Consider the following 22,558-nt stretch of genomic DNA (forward strand, 5'->3'; position numbering starts at 1 on the left):
TATTTACCATTCATAGCAGGCTCAAAGAAATTAGACAATGTGATCAAAACCAAGAGAAGCAACAGAAAAAAAAAAACCACAGGGGATAAAGATACTGGAATTATTACACTCTTTCATTTCTGTTAGTAGGAGAATACAATCAATTTTGCATTTGGGGACCCTTTTCCACAGGAAATAAAGCATTATTGTGGAAAGATAACAATTTAGGAATCAAACAGACTTGTCTTTCTAGCCAAGTAACTTTCCTTGTAATCATGGGGTTATTTCATGCATTAACAAAAATATACACAAATTGCCGAGCCCTGGAATGGGCAGATAGGTAGGAATTCAGTAAGCAATAGTTCCCACTCAATTAGAAATACAAATATCTTCTCTTAGAAAGCTCATAAATTGGGGCACCGGGATTGGCTCAGTTGGTTAAGCGTCCGACTTGTGATTTTGGCTCTGGTCATCATCTCGTGGGTGGTGAGATCGAGCCCCATGTCAGGCTCCACGCTCAGCAGGGAGTCTGCTTGAGATTCTCTCCCTCTGATGCCCCGCTCAATTAAATTAAATTAAAAAAAAAAGAAAGCCCTTAAATTATTTTATCATAAACAACTGGTCATTAAGATGCATTCAGCTGATAAAAATTAGGCCTATTCAGTCATTGTGACCTAGATCTACTTCCATGTTATTATTTTTTAAAAAATGCCCTAATGATCCTTGAGTCCCGGGATCGAGTCCTGCATCGGGCTCCCTGCTGTCAGCGGGGAATCTGCTTCTCCCTCTGACCGCCCCCCTCATGCTCTCTCTCTCCATCTCATTCTCTCTCTCAAATAAATTAAATAAAATCTTAAAAAAAAAAAATGCCCTAATCAATGAATGGTTGTCAAAGTGTGGTTTGCTGGACCAGTGTTTAAAGAACACTTTAAAATGCAAATTAGCTGGCCCCACTCCAGATCTCCTAAATCAGAAACTCTGAAAGTGGGGTCCAGCAATCTTGTTATCAAACCTTCCAGGTGATTCTGATGTACACTAACATGGGAGAGCCACTGCTCTGGGTGATTTTGATACATATCCTGTTAAGAATCTCAGAAGCATGAAAAAATGGTCAGTTATCACTCATCATCAGGGAAGTAAAAATCAAAACCACAATGAGATGCCACCTCGCACTTGTCAGAATAGCTAAAATTAACAACTCAGGAAACAACAGATGTTGGCAAGGATGCAGAGAAAGGGGCACCCTCTTGCACTATTGGTAGGAATGCAAACTGGTACAACACTCTGGAGAACAGTTTGAAGGTTACTCAAAAAGTTAAAAATACAACTACCCTATTATCCAGCAATTGCACTCCTAGGTATTTATCCAAAGGATACAAAAATACTGATTTGAAGGGGCACATGCGCCCCAATGTTTATAGCAGCACTATCAACAATAGTTATGGAAAGAGCCCAAATGTCCATTGACTGATGAATGGATAAAGAAGATGTGGTGTGTGTATATATATATATATATATATATATATATATATATATATACACACACATACATACATACACACACACAATGTAATATTCCTCAGCCATAAAAAAGGAATGAAATCTTGCCATTTGCAAGGATGTGGATGGAGCTAGAGAGCATAATGCTAAGCAAAATTAGTCAGAGAAAGACAAATACCTTATGATTTCACTCATATGTGGGATTTAAGAAACAAAACAGACGAACATAGGAGAAGGGAAGGAAAAATAAAATAAGATTAAAAACAGAGAGGGAGGCAAACCATAAGAGACTCTTAGCTACAGAGAACAAACTGAAAGTGTGAGTTCCACATGACAAAATGAGATCATAAATTGATCTCAGATGACATAGGCTAGATGACAGAGAGAACTTGGCACAAGTTTGGGAGAACAGCATTACATGAACTAGTTTAGATGGTTGTAGCTTTAAACTTGTGTGTGAGAGGATGAACTTAGGGATATACTTTATGGAAGTATGTATGAGCTACATGGTGTAGAGGACTTGACTGGGCCAGAAAATTCCAACTAGCCTCTCAAATATAATATTTATATTTCAATATAAACCCTCAATCTTTGCACATGCTGTAATAAAGTATTTAACATTAAAATAAAAAAAGAATCTCAGAAGAAAAGTTTCCATTAAAGACTGATCATATAATTTCATTCCTATCTAGGCAATTACAAAAACTAATATTTAGTGAATACTTATCGTGAATAGGCATTATGTTAGTTACTTTATATTCAATCTCTATATTTTAGACATTTCAGTAGTTCTTTAGATTGGGATTCAGCAACCACACCTAAAACATCAGGCCAATTACTTGCTGCTACTGAGTGAAAGGATTAATACATTCAAATTTCCCACTTCAGTTCTCTTTTTTCAACAAAATATCTCCACTGTACGTCATTGAAACTTTATTGAAATTCTATCCCTCTGTTACAAAGTTTATTGAACTTAAAAAGCCAAGTAACTTGTCCAAACTAGCTAAATGGATTTAAACACTTAAAGACTGGTCTGATTCCAAAGTCTATGCTTTCCCATACTATAATGCACAAGGAATTTTTATAGTGTTGTTTAGAGAAATATAAATACAGATGCTTAACAAAAAAAAAACAAAAACAGTGTTATCCAAAAAGAATTCATTAGGATACAAAATATCTCAAAATCAAAGGAACTGTGCTAAATATTCCTTTATATAAATATAGAGTTAAGCTTTCCTTTTAAGAATTGTTTAAGCCAAAATTATCACACCTAATATGCAGGCACATAACTTAGCTAATTCAACCATATTTCTGATTAAATGCTCATATATTTTCAAAACTTTGAGAAAGCATTAGGGCACAGCAACAGACACCCCAAAGCCCACCATTAAAGCAAGAGGATCTATATAACTAAATTCTTAAATTCCTCAATTCTGTTGCCTATAGGTTACTATTAAAAACTACATACACTTCAGTTGGAAACAGAAAACCAGTACTTCCAGCTTTGTCAAAGATGACTGTATCTCATGAAAACCTTCTACTGTACCATCAAATTACCTTAGAAAAAGTTCCCTACCATCTGTTACACTTAGAAGGTAGTTCCGGAGGGAGGAGGTAGGAAAGAGTTTATTCCACAGGAGAATCATAGGATATAAAGTTGTAAAGATTCTCTTCACACAAGTGTAAACCTATAGGACATAATTCTACCTTCCAGAAAACTTAAAAATAACTGCTGAATTAAAATACAACATATAAATTATTTTAAATCTCTAGTACATCTACTTCTCTCTGCCTAATAATTTTTATTTTCTCTCATTTTATTTGTACTCTTAACTTGCTAATCTACATCAAATTACTGGGGGAAATAAGATAAATAAAATTAAAAAATCAAGCCATTCATTTATGGATGACTATCTCACAGATTAGAGAACTACTACTACTAAAGTTCAAGATGATATATTCAGTCTGGAGGTTCCTGAAAAACTTTAATTATCCTTCCTGTTTGCTCCCCTCTTTAGTAGCTTAAGACTGTTCTCTAGCTAATGCAAGCATAAGATCAGGAGAACTACTGTGGACAGATGGATTAGCACAAAACAATCAGGATTACAAAACCAACTATAAACATAGGCCTTAGCTATTTATGGAAAATTTACTAGTGTCATGCACTATATAAGTTACATTGTCTCAAAATTCTTACAACCATCCTATAAAGTGAACTTTAGCAGGCCTAGAATGGGATACTCTCTAACTACTCTAATATTATCACCCATCCAAAAAAGCTGTTTCTCTTAACTGGGTATCAATCGACATAGAATACCTTTACACGATAAAGGTAAAAACAATGGGATAGGGATCAGCAAAACTTTATAAAGGGCCACATAATAAGTACTTTATGGATCATACAATCTCTATTGAAACTACTCAACTCTGTCCAAATAATTCAAATCTGTGTTGTGGCATGAAAGCAGTAATAGACAATACATAAACAAATGAACACAGCTCTTTTCCAATAAAATTTTATTTATGAACATAAATTCGAATTTCATGTAATATTCACATATAATAAAATGGCATTCTTTTGACTTTGGGGGAAACCATTCAAAAATCGTTCTTAGGCCATAGGTTGTAGGCCAGATTTGGCCTATGAGTCTTAGTTTGCCAACTTTGTATTGTAACATTACTCATTAAGTAACAAGTAAGTATAGTCAGTTACTAGAATTTTAGCTCCAAAGGAAAAAGAAACTTGTCTATTTTGCTCACTAGCATGTGGAACACTGTGATGGATACATATTTGCTACATGAATAAATATTTCATGTGTAAAAATTATCAATATGTGGTTATCATCCATCCAAACTTATCACACATCAAATAAGTCAATTTAACTAAAGAACAAGTATTCAGGAAATTAGCACCTAAGAACTTCAGATAATAAGATAACCTAAAAGAATCTATTAAAAAAAGAATCTATTAAATAATTAGACGTGTATGTTAAGTGTCCGCCTTTAGCTCAGGTCATGATCCCAGGGTCCTGGGTTTGAGCCCCCTATCGGGCTCCCTGCTCAGCAGCAGGCCTGCTTCTCCCTCTCCCACTCCCCCTGCTTGTGTTCCCTCTCTCACTGTCTCTGTCAAATAAATAAATAAAATCCTTAAAAAAAATAGACATGTAAAATGTACATTAAAGACATTTAAATTCTTAAAAATAAAATGGATATTGAAACAATAAGAACTAGACGCTAGGGAAAAAACAAAAGTTTGAAAGAGAACCAATAGAAGTTCTACAAATGATAAATGCCTTTTTTTTTTTTTTTTTAAAGGGCACCTGGGTGGCTCAGTCAGTTAAGTGTCTGACTCTTCATCTCCGCTCAGGTCTTAATCTCAGAGTCATGAGTTTAAGCCCCATGTTGGACTCCAGGCTGGGTGTGGAGCCTATTTAAAAAAATAATTAAAATTTTTTTAAAAAGAAAAAAGATGAATGCAACAGAAATATTAAATAGCAGATTAGACAAAGATAAAGATAAAACTTAGTGAATTAGAAGACAGAGCTGAGGAATTACCTAGAATATGGTATAGGGATGATTTTGTTCTTTGCCCTTTATCCTTTTTTTTTTTTTTTAAGATTTTTTATTTATTTAAGAGAGAGAGAGCACAAGTGGGGTGAGGGTCAGAGGGAGAAGCAGACTCCCCACAGAGCAGAGAGCCCGATGAGGGACTCAACCCCAGGACTCCAGGATCACGACCTGAACTGAAGGCAAACACTCAACAACTGAGCCACCTAGGCACCCCCCTTTTTCCTTTTGTATATAAAGACAGGTTAAAGGACATGAAAAAAATGATGATATTAATTCTAATAAAAATTCCAGAAGGAATAATGTGGAAAGGTAATATCCACAGATAAAATGATTAAAATTTTTCTAGAACTAATGAAAGACATGTATCCTTTATCTAAAGAGGCACAATGAAATGCAGAAGCAAAAGTTGGTTTTTTTTTTAAGATTTTATTTATTTAACACACACACACACACACACAGAGAGAGAGAGAGAGAGAGAGAGCTCACAAGCAGGGGGAGTGGCAGGCAGAGGGAGAGGGAGAAGCGGTCTCCCCCGCTGAGCAGGGAGCCCCTTGTGGGGCTTGGTCCCGGGACCCTGGGATCATGACCTGAGCCAAAGGCAGTCGCTTAACCAACTGAGCCACCCAGACGCCCCTAGGCATGGACAGTTTTAAGCAAATCAATTCCTAAATCCTCAATCTCCATTTTTACACTTTCTTAAAATTCATTTACTTTAAAACCCATCTGTAGAAAAGGCATCATACAGTATCTCCTTTCCCAATAGACCTTTACCTGTTTTACAAAAGAAAGACATAATTCTCACCTATTGCATTAGAATCTAAAAACCTCCTAAAAGGAACAATTGGAAATACTGGAATCTATTCTGACACAAAAAATAGTAGTAGTCTTCACATCTTTTCCTGTTTTAGAAATATTTGTTAGAATATACATATTTCTAACTATGGGTTAGAAACTGGATATTCTGAATAGACCAAGGTTATTAGATTTCCTTAATTTAAATTACTGCAATGTCGAAAGCAAAAGTGATAAAAATTTGCACTTACTGGCTTTGTATATTCTATTCCAATTATAATCCAGAAAAGCACTGCCCCAAAGAGAAAATCAAGTGAGAAGAACTCAAAGAAAGCCTAAGTTTTTAAAACAAGACTGAAATCTGCTGTGCCTTATTACAACCAAGTAACAAACTCAGGTCAAAACCAAGGCTGTCTTTTTCTACCTTAGAATTCTGAAGTGAAATGAAATGGTTGTCATGAAGATACAAATTCACATGTTTACTTGAAGTGAAAAATGAAAACAGAGATGTACAGATAATTAGTATCTCTAATTTAATTGACTGGCAGGACTATATGGACTGGCCTTGTCAAATAAATTATATATAGATATTTTCCATAGAACAAATGAATATGCAGTTCCAACATTTAAAAAAAATACACAAAATTTATAAAATATTTCACAAAAAAATATCGTATTATCAAAGGCATCCTGCAGTTAACAAGATTTCAATTTTTTAAATTATTTCTCAAAGTAGCAAATATAATTATTAAGTCTGACAAAGCCTTTTTAAGATACTTTCCCCAAATTCAGAAGGGCAATGACTCTAATGACTGGATCACAAATTATTTTTAACTTTTAAATATTGTATTGCTATGTGATTTTTGGCATTTAATTCAAAAGGAAAGAATTGAAGGATAATGCTATAGCAAAACTCTATCCTTATCTATTTATTATATGACCAAGATTTCTCAGCATTTATAAAAAAAAAAGTTTAAAAAGAATACTGCCAGGTGCCTGAGTGGTACAGCTGGTCAAGCGTCCAACTCTTGGTTTTGGCTTAGGTCATGATCTCAAGCTTGTGAGATCAAGCCCTGGGCTCTGCGAGGAGTCTGCATGAGACTCTCCCTTTGCCAGCCCCCCATGCTTGCTTGCACACGCACACTCTAAAATAAATAAATCTTAAAAAAAAAATTGCTACCGAAAGTTTTATTCTAGCCTTAAATAATATTTGTTCATGGATATGTGAACCAAATGAATAAAGGAAAACATCAGCACCACCCATTTTAAGAAATACATTTCCAATACAATTTTACATAATAAGTTTAATAATTACAAATATCTATAACATATTTTTGGATTAAATGTTTAATTATAAGAATAACTCAATCCAGTAAAAGAAATACTTAGAACCTTGTAGTGACAGTTATTTAATGTTAAATTTCAATAAATGTGTATCTAGTAGTGTGATAGAGTAATTAAAACTTTCAACTGCATAAAAAGACATCATATGAACTTAAAATACATATGCAAAAAATACATATATGAAATTAAAATTCTATGGGAAAATTGAACAGAAATATGAATTTAAGGAGAAACAGGCACAATATAAAATTTCCAACTGTCAGAGAAGAGATGGTACATGTATTTTTAAAATAGATGATGCTGAGTATCAAATCGAATTATCTTTAGAGATCACTAGATAAACATAAATATCATTTAAATTTTATTTTAAAATATCAACACTTACATCCTTAGAAATGTACACGGTATATATATTTTTTTAATTTAAGGGCATCTTCAAGAAAAAAAACCACATAAATTGACAACCAATGTCACAGAAGTTAGTAGTTAAAAATGCCTTTTGCAAAGTACACTATATTTCTGTCCGCTTGAAGAACACCTAAACAGCACTCTAAGCAATCAAGATGTTAAAATAAAAGCTAAAGAAAACTGCAATATGAAAAACTGTATAGTTTTTCAATGTAACTTTATAAATGAGAACTTTAAAGTACTAAGAGAAATACTTCAAATTCTACAAATTCCCTTAGTTACAACAAAATAGAGATGTTGTGGGAGAAACCCCCCCCCCACAAAGATGGGGGAGAAGAAATTAGAAGACCCTAAAGTATTATTCCACTGTAAGTATAGGAAATATGTGAAGAGGGTGCTATGTCAGATAGGTAAAAATTCAAGTCTGACCATATACTTCCCAAGATTACAAAGAAACAGGAACTCTCATATACTATTAATGGGAATGGCAAATGCTAATTCCTATGAATAAGGCATTCAGCAATAACTAGCAAAATTACATGTAAATTTACTCTCTGAAATGGCAACTGCAATTCTAGGAATCTATTCCACAAATATACTGTAAAGGTATGAAAAAACATAAGCATGAGGCTTTATTAAAGCACTGCTTACAATAACAAAAGACTGGGAAAGACCTCTGCTCATCACTAGGGAACCAACTAAATATCCACTGTTCATCCAGTCACTGGAGTACTATGTAACAATAAAAGAGATAATAAAGATTTCTAAGTACTTTGCTTAGTGGAGTGATCCACAGACCATACTGTTAAGCAAAACAATCAAGGTACCAAACAGTGTGGATAATTTCTCTGAGAAGGGTTGTATATTCTATTAAAAATGAAAGAAAAGAACAATGAAAGGCTAAACCATGTAATTTTTTTAAAAACGGTAGTTTATTAGTAGTGAAAGAGAACAAGGTAAAAGAACAAGGGTGCTTTTAATGGACTCTTATGGATGGTCTCTAAGATACATTAATTTTAAAAAGATTAAAAATTGTGTACAGTACGCTATTAATTTTGTTAATATAAGAGGCTAGGGCAAGAATATATATACTTTCTTTGTAATGCATAAAATCTCTGATGGAATAAACAAGACACTGGGAACACCACTAGCCTCCGGTGTGGAAGTGGGTGGTTAGGAATTTCAATTAAAAAATATAAAAATCCTCTTGAAGTATTAGTTTGTAGTATATAACCTAAAAAATTTACCCAAAAAAGTTAGAAAAGCAACACTTGCCTTTTTTCCTTTTGAAGTCTCGGAATCCTCATCTTCATCGACACTGAGTAGATTTGCCTCACTACATAGAAAATAAAGGGGGAAAAAAAATCTTAAGTGACAATTACAACCCATCCATTAAATTCAAAAGTTTTATTCTCTTTGCTTACCCAATTCAGGGATCAGCCAAATTTTTCTATAAAGGGTAAATTAAGCTTTGTAGGCTATACAGTCTCTATACCAACTACTCTACTATTTTAGTATGAAAGAAGCCATGATCATATGTGTGGCTGTATTACAATAAAACTATTAACAAAATCCAATGGTGGGCCAGATTGGGCCCATGGACCTATTGTTTGTTGACCCCTGCTATAAACAAACATATAATTTTTGTTTCCTTAACTGTAGATTTCATATATAGTCACTCATTTTTCCTTTCTGTCTTAGATTTAAAATTAGGGGATAAGAACAGAGAAACAAAATAGAGAAAAAACTGGTAAGAATACTTTAGCTGATGAAAAAAAAAGTAATTCCAATAGTGTTACCACAGTAAAATAGTTATACCTTTGTAACTCTTAGAAATATCAACACTAGAATGATTGGCCTAAGACTCTAAAAGATCAGACTGATACATCTATTAATAGTTCATGTTAATCTCAAGATCTCAAGATATTAAAAAAGCTGAAGCTCCTAAGGATCCTCATAATGATGAGCCAAAGAGTGTAATTCATAAATGAAATATGTAGAATAGGTAACACTTTAAAATGCAAATTTTTTTACATAATCATGACAAATCTAACAAAGAAAGTCAAAATACATTCTTCTAAAAACAACTCTGCAGAGCTATTTTTAGTAAAATCCTAGCTATTTATTATAAAAATATAAAATGTTTGTTACATTATTGTTTATACACATCCCAACTTTTTTTTTTTTTAAGATTTTATTATTTTTTTTTATTAGAGAGAGAGAGACAGCGAGAAAGGGAACACAAGCAGGGGGAGTGGGAGAGGGAGATGCGGGCCTCCCACGGAGCAGGGAGCCCGATGCGGGGCTCGATCCCAGGACCCTGGGATCATGGCCTGAGCCGAAGGCAGTCGCTTAACCGACTGAGCCACCCAGGTGCCCCCCAACTTTTTTAATACTAAAACTTCTCTCCTTCCAAACATTTTACAAAAATGTTTAAAAGGTGACATGCTTTCTACTCAATTTCAGATTTAATTCCAATTTTTCAAAACTACATAAATACTGTCTGTAATAAAAAATTATTTTAAATTTAAAAATAGAAATAAAAAAAATAAGAGAAAGACAACCAAAAGTACCAATTTTAGCTGAGAAACTTACCAGTTCAAAGCTCTCTTTCAAATAAAAGTTCACTTCAATTCAATATCTCATAGATGAAGGCACATAAAAGTGGTAATGGTGAACGAAGCTGTTCCCCAGACAGAAGTGAAGTTCCCACAATATTCAGTCAATATACTCTGAATGACTTTTTGTGTAAAAAATTTTAAAAAATACTTATAGTTTGGTAGAACTATATGTATTTATATATAATGTGCATATTATATATACATATATATTTGTGTATCTCTGAATTAGTGCTAGCCAGTGGAAAACCAGATCAATAAATCAAGGCACCTAACAGCAATGGTGAATTTGCAATACAAATTTCATGATATGCAAAAAGTTCTATTAAAATGATCATTTAAATTTTACAAAGCAGACATTTCAAGTACACTAACAAAGTGTAATGAATACTTTGTTTAATTTCTGTCTGGATCAACACCTGTGTTTATCATTTAAATTGTTTCTGCTCTCTCTGGTGGTAATGTATCTAAGATGGATGGGACAACTATGAAGAAAGATACTATAGGACTTAAACTTTCACACAAAACTCAGGAGCTTTAATCTGGGTTCACTTACTCATGATAAATGGTAGCTTTTCATATCACTGCCTGAACAGAATGTCATTAAAAAAAAAAAAAAGCCCAATTTCTTTAATTGAAAATCAATACTCAATTTTTAATTGTAAGATTATATGTATCACATGCACATATTTACACATTTCAAAACATGGAGAAACATAACAGCAAAAATAATGAAAAACTGCATTTTTTTCCCTTGATGCTACTGTAATAGACATTTTTTTTTAAAGTAAAAAATACCATACTCTTAAATACTTCCAGGGTATATAAATCATTTTTTAATGAAATGTCATTCTTATAAAATATCTGAGGGGGAAAAAAAAAGTTCTTACTCTTTATCTGTATCTCCTTCACTTTCGTCTCCATGATCAAAGCTCCAATTATTTTTAAAACCTCCATCTCTCTTAGATTCTGATCTAGCCAAAGCTGGAAATAAAAACAAACTGAGATAAGTATTCAATAGAGCTACAATATAAAATAAAATTAAGCATTTCCTAAGCTCTTTGGTTAGTCTAAATTTTCTTAATTTTCTTGCTTTTTGACTATTTCTTATAAATATCTTATTTCCTCTAAAATGAAAAAGAACACATTAAAATCTGTTTTTACTAATTTACAGTTGTCCATATGCATGAGTGTTACCAAGAAGCCCAAACTAGTAAGATACAGTAAAAATGGGGTGAAGCATATGATTATGTATGAACTATATAAAAATCAATCCAGTATCTCCATATTTAATCACTGATCCTAGAAATTAGTACCCGTTAGTTATCTTGCCCTATTTATGAGAAGTATATCCAGACCACTAGTCTTTTCGTTACTTCAGTCAATCATCTCTGCCTTTTAACAGAAGAGAAACTAGGTTTTCGGCATTGACAACATGGTGAACTTGATGTCCCGGCAAACTCTCTAGATCAGAACACCAAACATTCTCACAGTAAGTTTAAAAAAAATTTTAAGTGCATGGCTGAAACCCCCTGAAGCCATAAACAACTAGGAAGTGTGAACTCAGAGAGATAAATGAAGTTCTGAAGCTGGCATTTGTCTTGGAGTCATATGATAAAAACCTGATGTCCTAGAACCGAGGCTTTAAAATCAAGTTTGGGATGCCAGCAAGATGAGAGGTCAGACTGAAGACCAGAAGACCTGAAGGGCAACCTTCCAACTAGGTGAACAAGGGGGGAAAAAAAAACAAAACTGAAAAACAGTGGAAATAATTATGATGTCTTGTCTTTGCTCTGGATTTTAGGGTTGATATTTACCCCATGGTTAAAGAATTCCTAACCATAAGCTCATAATTACTCAGGTTTGGGCCCAGAAAAGCCTATAATTAAAAGAGTCTCACAAGAAAAGATGCTGAATATCACTAAACATTAGGGAAATGCAAATTAAAACTATTATGAGACTCTACTTCCCACCCATTAGAATGGCCATTATTTTTTTAAAACATAAAATAATAAGTACTGGTAAGGATATGGAGGAACTGAACTTCTATGCATTGCTGGTGGGAATGTAAAATGGTGCAGCTAACATGGAAAGTATGGCAGTTTCTCAAAAAGTTGAACATAGAATTTACCCTATGATCCAGAGGTCCCACTTCTAGGTATATACCCAAAATAACTGAGAGCATGGACTCTGATACTTGTACACCAATGCTCATAGTAGCATTAAAAATTGCCAAAGGTAAAAACAACCCAAATGTCCATCAAAAGACGCATTAATAAAATGTACTGTATGCACGTACATGTACACACACACACACACAGGAATATTATTCAGCCATAAAGGAATGAAATTCTGATACATGCTACAAGGATGAACCTTGAAAACATTACAATGAGTTAAACTAGACACAACAAATACTATATGACTCCACTTGAATGAGGTATTTAGGATGGGCAAATTCAGAGGCAGAAAGTAGGGTAGACGTTAACATGGGCTGAAGAAAGAGAAGAATGGAAAGTTACTGGTACACAGTTTTTGTTTGGGTTGATGCAAAAGTTCTGGAAACGGGTAGTGGTGATAGTTTACAACATTACTGAAGTACTTAATGACAATCTAAATCGTACACTTAAAAATAGTTAAAATTGTAAACTTTATGTATATTTTGTCACAAAAAGCTATTTTTGAAGGAAAAAAAAAGCCTCTCTATGACTAACAGAATCAAATATAAATCCTCTCTAAAAAAATAAAAATTTCAATACAAGCCTCAAAAAGTTTCAAAGAATATGAGTTTACAACCAAAAATATCATGAAATAGGAAGGAACAAATCACCATGACCAAATCTGAAACTTCTTCACATGCATACTGGAATTGGACAAATAATAAATAGTATATAATAGAAGCAAGGTTTCTCCCTGTCAGAGAAAGAGGTTACAAATAAGCAACAGAAAAAGAAAAAAACTACAATGAATTCTATTCATTCTACTGGTACTAGAGTTAAGAGTTATCAGTATGAACTCATAGTTCTTTGATATACATACAGATAGATAAAAGGAACACATACAGGTATGTCTTGTACCATGGGTTAGTAGTATGCAGAACTAAGGCTTTGTCCTCTGAGAGGATCTAGAAAACAGTGACACTTCAATGGCAATAAGCACACTTAGAACCAGATCTTGATTTCTAAATAACATTCTCTTATAAAAGGAGCCTGGGCTCCTAGAAGAAATAACTAACTGTAGGGATGGGGCAGAGAAAATACAAGATTAGTCCAGAGTATTCTGTATGCCAGAAAATAAGGAGGTCCATTTTTTTAAAAGATGGGGTAATGTCAAAAAGGTTTCAGGAACCAAACTGAACCTCCCAATAGTTGAACAAAGGTGAAACAATTTTAGCAAAAATAAACAACAGTACTGGATTATAACCCTCAAAAGAAATATTCACAAATCCATACTGACATAAATGACTTAATAAATAAATAAATGGGGAGAAAAGACCTATCTTCCTTTTTTTTTTTTAAAGATTTTATTTATTTGAGAGAGAGAGAGAGAAAGAACAAGCAGGGGGGAGGAGCAGACTCCCCACCAAGCAGGGAGCCCAATGTGGGGCTTGATCCCAGGACCCTGACATCATGACCTGAACCAAAGGCAGACACTTAACCAACTAAGCCACCCAGGTACCCCAAGACCTATCTTCCTTAAAAAAGAATTCCAGGGGCGCCTGGGTGGCTCAGTTGGTTAAGCAACTGCCTTCGGCTCAGGTCATGATCCTGGAGTCCCGGGATCGAGTCCCGCATCTGGCTCCCTGCGCTTCTCCCTCTGACCCTCTTCCCTCTCGTGCTCTTTATCTCTCATTCTCTCTCTCTCAAATAAATAAATAAAATCTTTAAAAAAAAAAAGAATTCCAAATGATAGAGGCACAAACTCTTTCCCATAAGATGTGAAACTTAATTCCCCTTCCCTTTAGTATACACCAGACTTAGTAACTCACTTCCAAGAACTGACTACAGAAAGGGGAAAAAAGTAAATTGACAGTGAAAAATCTTTTAACATCAAAAGTGATGTCTTATTCATAGGATATACTGTTTAATATGATGTGATGAAAATGCCACTTCAGCTCTGTGGTCTTCTTCCCCAAAACTCATAATGCCAGCTTAATCATGAGAAAACATCAGATAAACTCAAACTGAAAGACAGTCTATGAAATAATTGACTAGTATGCTTTTAAAACCATCAAGGTTATGAAAAACAAGGAAAGATTAAGAAACTGTACACATCAGAGGAGACTAAGGAGATGTAACAACCAAATGCAGTGTGGTATCCTGGACTGGATCCTGGAATTAAAAAAAGGACAGTGAAACAACTAGGGAAATTCAAATAAAGTCTGTAGTTTAGGTAACAGTACTATACTCATATTTATTTCCAAGTTTTGGACAAACGTACTATGATCATATAAGGTGCCAACACTATGGAAAGATGCATAAATGGCATACAGAAACTCTGTATAACATCTTTGAAACTTCTCTACAAATTTAAGAATTATTCCCCAAAAAGAACTTTAAAAAAATCAAATGTAAAATGAACCCGTTTTTTAAAAGAGATGGTTAGGGGGTGCCTGGGTTACTCAGTCAGTTAAGTGTTTGCCTTGGCTCATGTCATAATCTTGGGGGTCTGGGATGGTGCCCCAGGTCAGGCTCCCTGCTCAGCTGGGAGTTTGCTTCTCCCTCTCCCTCTGCCCCTACCTCTCACCCCTGCTCATGTACGGGCAAGCGAGTGCATGCTCGGTCTCAAATAAATAAATAAATAAATAAATAAATAAATAAATAAATAAAATCTTTTTAAAAAATAGAAAAAAGATGGTTAGGTGAAAGTTATCCTATCAAGTAATAAACTATAATGATTACTAGCTTAATAAACACTCATAATCCAGCAACTAGTATCAATCAAATGAGTCAGGCAAGTTAATCAAAAAAGCCACTAGGCAGCAAAAAGTCAAGAACATTTATTACTTACACACTGAAGGAACTAGGGCTCTATACCCACAATTCTAACAAATCTAGTCATATGATTTCCTAATTGACAGCAGATTAGAACCTACAAATGAATAAATGAGAGAATAACCTCATGAAAGTGATTACTGTCAATAAGAAAATAAATTATAAAATGCAAACACATTTTAAAAACATGAGTTTAAGGCAACTTGGAGTAAGAACAAAAACTTAAATCCTCAAAAGTCTTTGAGAGTATTACCACATTTCAATATCCTGCTATGGTTGGCATTAGAAATAATGAGAGTAGAAAATTATGTCCACTATACTCCACTTATGAAACTGAGTGGAAGGAGAGATAAAGGCTGAAGACAGATCCCAGTTAAGTATCACAAATTAAATACATGCATTTTTCTCCACACCCTTCACTAATGTAGTGAGAGACTACTAGGGGAGTAGGAGATACAGGCTTCCTATTATGGAATGAATAAGTCACAGAGACAAGACGCCCCTTAGGGGTGCCTGGGTGAAGCAGTAGGTTAAGTGTCTGACTCTTGGTTTTGGCTCAGGTCCTGATCTGAGTCTTGAGATCCAGTGGAGTCGGCTTGGCTCTGTCCTTCTCCCTCTGCCCCTCCCCCGGCTCATGCGCATGCCCTCTCTCTCTCAAATAAATAAATCTTTTAAAAGGCACAGCATAGGGAATATAGTCAATAGTATCATAATAGCATTGTATGGTAACCGATAGTAGCTACACTTGCGGTGAGCATAATGTATAGACTTGTGGAATCACTATGTTGTACAGCTAAAACTAACTTACTATGTGTCAAATATTCTTCAGTTTTTTTTAAAAAAGGAAGGGGCCAAACACCTTAACAGACACCTCACCAAATATATAAAGATGGCAAATAAGCGTATGAAAAGATGCTCCACATCACAGGTCATCAGGGATATGCAAATTAAAACAATGAGATACTTCTACACACCTAGGTAAACTATGGAACACTGACACCACCAACTGCTGGTGAGGATGTGGAAAAATAAGAATTCTCACTCATTGCTGGTGAAAATACAAAATGGTACAGTTTCGTGGTTTCTTGCAAAACTACACATACTGTCACCATACAGCAACTGCACTCCTTGGTATTTAAGGAGTTAAAAACTTACCTCCACACTGAAATCTGCACACAAATGTTTATAGCAGCTTTATCATAACTGCCAAAACTTGTCCTTCAGTAGGTGAATGGATAATTATGTGCATCCAGACAATGGAATATTATTTCCCTAAGAAGGAATTAGCTATCAAGCCATGAAAGACACGGAGGAAACTTATACGCATAATACTAACCGAAAGAAACAAATATGAAAAAGCTACATACTATATGATTTCAACTATATGACATTCTGGAAAAGGCAAAACTACGGGGACAGTAAAAAGATGTAGTCGCCAAGAATGTGCTGGGGAGGCAAGTGTGAAGGATGAATAGGTGGAGCGCAGAATTTTATGGCACTGAAAATACTCCATACGGTATTACGATGATGGATACAAGTCATTACACATTTGTCCAAACCCACAGACTCTAAAACAACAGGAGTGAATCATATTGTAAATATGGACTTTGGGTGATTATGATGTGTCAATGTGGGTTTATTTAAGTAATCTCTACACTGAACACGGGGCTAAAACTCACAACCCCAAAATGAAGAGTCCCACACTCTTCCACCTGATCCAGCCAGGTGCCCCTATGTCAATATAGGCTTACCAACTGTAATAAATATACCACTCTGTTGGGAGATGTTGATAGATGTGGAGGCTATGTATGTGTGGAAGCAGTAGTAGTATGCCTTTCCACCATACATGGAAAATCTTTGTATCTTCCTCTCAACTTTGCTGTGAACCTAAAACTACCCTTAAAAAAGACTTTAAAAAAATAAATATTTTGCATGGTTAGGAAAAAAGTCTGTTTTTTCCAGTTTCCTTGAGATATAATTGGTATGTACCACTGTAAATTCAAGGTGTGCAGCATAGTGACTTGACTTACATGTATTGTGAAACGATTACCACAGGAAGTTCAGTTAACATCCATCACCTCATATAGATAACAAAATCAAAAGTTCCTTTCCTTGTGATGACAGCTGATCACATAAAAACTCTTAAGAACTTTTCCTGTGATGATTTACTCTCAACAACTATTAAAAAATACCACACAGGAATGTTAACTATGGTCATCATTTTGTACATTAAATTCCCAGTACAGGAAGTTGTACCTTCTGACCACCTTCTCCAAGTCCTTTACCCCTCTCATTCCTTGCCTCAGATAATCACAAATCTGATCTCTTTTTTCTAGATTCCACATGTAAGTGAGATCATACAGTTATTTGTCTGTCTGACTTATCTCACTTAGCATAATGCCCTCAAGGTCCATATATGTTGTCACAAATTGCAGATTTCCTTATTTTTTATGGCTGAATAATATTCCATTGAATATACGTATACCACAACTTCTTTATCCATTTATTTGTCAATGGACACTTAGGCTTTTTCCATGTCTTGGCTATTATAAATAATGCTACTATGAACATGTGGGTACAACTCTTTGACATAGTGTTTTTCTTTTTTAAGTTTTTACATACAGTGTAATATTAGTTTCATGTGTATAATATAGTGATTCCACACTTCTATACAACACCCAGTGCTCATCACAAGTACATTCCTTAATCCCCATCACCTATTTAACCTTTACCCACCTCCCCGACACTGTTTCCTTCAGATATATTCCCGTAAGTGGAATGATGAGTGATAGTTGAGCACCTTTTCATGTACCTATTTGCCATATGTATGTCTTCTTTGGAAAAATGTCTATTCAAGTACACTGTCCATTTTCTTTCTTTCTTTTTTTAATGGTGCCTGAACTCACAACTCTGAAATCAAGACCTGAGCTGAGATCAAGAGTTGGATGATTAACCAACTGAGCCACCCAGATGCCCCTCTTTTGTCCTTCGTCCATTTTTAATTGGATTACTTGGAGGTTTTTGCTAATGAGTTATAGGAGTTCTTTGTATATTTTGGATATTAATCCCTTATAATATATGATTTGCAAATACTTAATGAAGTCTTTAAAATATTTTTTTAATGTAAAGGAAACATAATATATATACTACAAATAGATTTCCAAATTCTGTTAACCCAACATGTATACCTGACTGGCACTCCTGCTGTCATAAAAACTAAAGAACAGTAATAAATAAAAAAAAAAGTTATAATACAAAGGACAAATAAGACCAAAGGATGTCTTACATCACAAAAAGTACAAGTCACTGGGGAAAAAACAAATGACTACAGTACATTAAGAAATTCTGTTCATAAAATTATCCCATTCATTAAAAAAAGTAATTTCATAAGATATATGCTCAATTCATATAACTCAACCAATCCAATTTACTACCCAGTAATGAACCCCAACATTCCAAAAGAAAAACAAAATAGGCAGAAAATATGAATAAGCAATTAAGAACAGAAACACACACATAAAAACCCCCAAAGCACAAAAATAAACTTAGAGGGTATTTTGTTTACTTATGTGCCTAAGCTCACAGAGTAGGGATTAACTCTAGGTTGGCACTCAATATTTTTTTTTTTAAAGATTCTATTTATTTATTTGACAGAGAGACAGTGAAAGAGGGAACACAAGCAGGCGGGAGCTGGAGAGGGAGAAGCAGGCTCCCCACTGATCAGGGAGCCCAACACAGGGCTTGATCCCAGGGCGCTGGGATCATGACCTGAGCCGAAGGCAGACGCTTAACGACTGAGCCACCCAGGCGCCCCTGGCACTCAATATTTTTTAAATGTTGAATGAACGATGAATAGTTTTTTTCTTAATGCAGCAATAAAGATACTTAATCTCGCTATAAACCACAGTATTATAAATTAAAACCACCATCTGATAATCCCACAGACTAGCAAAAAGTAAAACATCAAATGTTATGAAGTGGGTGATGATGTGTATAAACTGGAAACTTATTTTTTTAAATAATATTCTTTTTTAAGATTTTATTTATTTGAGAGAGAGAGAGTACACACGAGCAGGGGCAGAGAGAGAGGGAGAAGCAGAACCCCTGCTGAGCAGGGAGCCCAGACATGGAGCTCGATCCCAGGACCCTGGGATCATGACCTGAGCCAAAGGCAGATGCTTAACCAACTGAGCCACTCAGGCACCCCTAAACTGGAAAACTTAAAAAGTGTTAGTTAAAACACTTTGGAGATCAATTTGACAATATTTACATGAAGCTGAAATTGCACATGACCTAATAATTCCATTGCTAAGGGCTACATTAGATCAGGTGTCAGCAAAGTATGGCCCTGCCAAATCTGGCCTCCTGCCTGTTTTTATGAGGCCCATGAGCTAAGAATGGCTTTAACATTTTTAAATGGTTGGGGGAAAAATCATGTTTCATAACACATGAAAATTATACAAAATTCAAATTTCAGTGTCCTTCAAGTTTTACTGGCACAGAGCCATACTCATTTGCTTATGTCTCATCGATGACTGCCTTCTTGCTAAAATAACAGCATTGAGTAATTGCAAAAGGGAGTGTGTTCAGACTGTGCAGTATAAAATATTTACTATCTGGCCTTTTACAGAAAAAGTTTGCTGACCTCTGCCCTAGAGAAACACACACATGTGCACAAGGAAAAGTACTTTTAAAAAATTTCATAGTAGCAATATGAAACATATGACGGTATTCATAGTAGCAATGTATGTAACAGTAAAAAGGTGGATACAACCTAAATTTCCACAGAGGTATGTATAAACTGTACTATATTCATACTACGAAATCCTAAATGGCAATGAAAATGAAAGTACTGGAACTAGTCTCATTACATTAATCTCTCAAACAATGCTGTAAGAATGAAAAATTTCTGGGGTGCCTGGGTGGCTCAGTTGTTAAGCGTCTGCCTTCGGCTTGGGTCATGAGCCCAGGGTCCTGAGATCGAGCCCCACATCGAGCTCCCTGCTCTGCAGGGAGCCTGCTTCTCCCTCTCTCCCATTCACCTGCTTGTGTTTCCTCTCTCACTGTCTCTCTCTGTCAAATAAATAAGTAAAATCCAAAAAAAAAAAAAAAATGAAAAATTTCTGCAAGTTGCAGAAGAATACAGAATGTGATTCATAAAATGTTCGAAGATATGTGAAATAATTTACACACACACAGTTTAGAGATACATACATAAAGAGTAAAGTACATGGAGTGCCTGGGTGGCTCAGTCGGTTAAGTTTCTGACTCCTGATTTTGGCTCAAGTCACGATCTCAGGGTTGTGAGATCAAGCCCCACATCAGGCTCCACACTCAGCCTGGAGTCTGCTTGAGATTCTCTCTTTCCCTCTCCCTCAGCTTCTCCTCCCCACTCACACATACACTCTCTCTACAATAAATAAATAAATCTTTAAAAAAAAAAGAAAGAAAGAAAGAAAGAAAGAAAGAAAGAAAGAAAGAAAGAAAGAAAGAAAGAAAGAAAGAAAGAAAGAAAGAAAGAAAGAAAGAAAAGAGTAAAGTACAAAGAACTGCATGAGAAAACTACCAAATCAAGGACGGTAGTTACTCCGAGAGGTAGAGGATGCAAAAAAGATAGGGATCACCCCAGTTTCAACTGTATTGGTAATGTTTTCTTTAGGCTAGTAAGTAGAACATGAGTTTTTGATATACTGTTCCTAGGAAATATTTCCTAATAATTTTTAAGCTATCACTATAAGGTTTTACAATAACGAAAAACAGGAGGGGAGCCTGGGTGGCTTAGTCGGTTAAGGGTCGGCCGTCAGCTCAGGTCATGATCCTGGAGTCCTGGGACGGAGTCCTACATCAGCAGGGTTCTGCTTTCTCTGCCCCTCCCCCAGCTCATGGCACAAGCACTCGCTCGCACGCGCTCTCTCTCTAATAAAATCTTTAAGAAAAATGGGACAAATTTTTTAAAACGATCACTGTGACAGAACTTCTGCAACTTAAAAATATAAAAGCAATAATAATAAAAAGACATAAAGAGGAATTAAATGCAAATGTCAGAAAAATCTCAAAGCAATTTCAGGTGGCTCTATAGCAGTATAGCCCCAGTCTTTCCCAAGAACCTGTCAGGATTCTCCAAGGCAGTCTCTTGGAGCTCTGACCCACCATGTTACAAGTCTGAGTACCTGCTGAAGAGACCATGTGAAGAGGCCTTTACACTAACTACATGGAGAGACAAGGGCCTACCTTTCCATACCCACCATTGTCAGACATTTGAATGAAGCCATCTTGGAACCTCCAGACCAGCCAAACTACCACTGAGTAATTCCCACAGATGCTACATGAAGCAGAAAAATCACCCAACTGAGGTGATTTTCTCTATAAAACCTTTGTACTTAGGCACAGAAGACAGACCAATAGATTATGCAATACTAATCTCAAGATGAAGTCTGAATATATTATATTGTTGGGAGTGATATGAAATTAAACTTCTCTGGGAGCAACCAAAACCACATATTCTTTGCCTCAGGATCCAGCTACTGTTCAGTGTTCTCTTGGTTTATCTACCTACTTCTTCATTCCATTCAGTGGGTTTCTATGGACCTTTCGGCAGGATGCCAGCATACATTTAGTTTTGTCCAAGGTCATTATCAGGCAGCTGTTTGGTGCTGTTGGTGTTTCTGGAAGCTCCTTGATCTTCTATAGAACAGAAATATCAAGTGGTGGTATCTTATCCAAAGTAATGCAGTTGGTTCTATCTTTACACAGAAAACACAATTCTAAAAATTCAGTTATCTCAAGCCCGATGTACACAAAATTCCAAAGCCTGGAAATGGACAACTCAGAAATGATCGTCAGATTGTTCCTTCTGCTCCAAAGAAAGGCGAGATCATCAGAGTAAGAGAAGGTGGCAGTATCCAGGGAGGTGGACCAATGACACTTTAATTCTGAACATGAAATGCAGAATTCAACAAGGAAAAAATTGAGAGTTTCACAGTAAGCTTAAATTAGAAGGTAAATTTTAGAAACAGATAAAGCTTATAAACGGTAAAGACAAAGGAGACTCAGGAGTTGGTACTCAAACTGAAGGAAATGCTGATATTCTCAGACTTAATTGCTATTATGACAAAACTAGACCATTCTTTGATAAATGTCCTATGATGATAATAGAGAATGGAGACCAACCTAGGGTGAAGAAAGGATTAAATGCCAAAACATTTGGAATCCCACCTCATCCAAACAATGGCCATAGGAGTTATGGAGACAGAGAAGATACTATTTCCATGGAGGCAGAGTCAAGGTAGTATCTTCACCATGTTTTCAAGATTTAGTGGCAGATTCATACATAGGAAGTTGCGGGGTAGGAAG

General features: G+C 35.3%; 1 protein-coding gene and 1 pseudogene across 6 annotated transcripts in view; one reads left to right on the forward strand and one right to left on the reverse strand.

Moving 5' to 3' along the window:
- The window catches only part of SENP6 (SUMO specific peptidase 6), a 110,120-nt gene that overhangs the window by 79,642 nt on the left and 7,920 nt on the right, over nucleotides 1-22,558 (reverse strand). For 5 of the 6 annotated variants that reach the window (XM_027601206.1, XM_027601205.1, XM_027601209.1 and 2 more), the window contains exons 2-3: nucleotides 11,102-11,195; nucleotides 8,869-8,929 (exon numbers count right to left, since the gene is read on the reverse strand). In XM_027601206.1, the coding sequence (XP_027457007.1) occupies nucleotides 8,869-8,929; nucleotides 11,102-11,195 (155 nt within the window). Of the gene's footprint in view, nucleotides 1-8,868; nucleotides 8,930-11,101; nucleotides 11,196-21,761; nucleotides 21,890-22,558 lie in introns of all 6 variants that reach the window. The other variant, XM_027601207.1, reaches the window with a different exon arrangement.
- Nucleotides 12,395-22,494, forward strand: LOC118357190 (annotated as a pseudogene).

The sequence above is a fragment of the Zalophus californianus genome, chromosome 7 (genome assembly GCF_009762305.2).
Source record: "Zalophus californianus isolate mZalCal1 chromosome 7, mZalCal1.pri.v2, whole genome shotgun sequence".
NCBI classification, from domain to species: Eukaryota; Metazoa; Chordata; class Mammalia; order Carnivora; family Otariidae; genus Zalophus; species Zalophus californianus.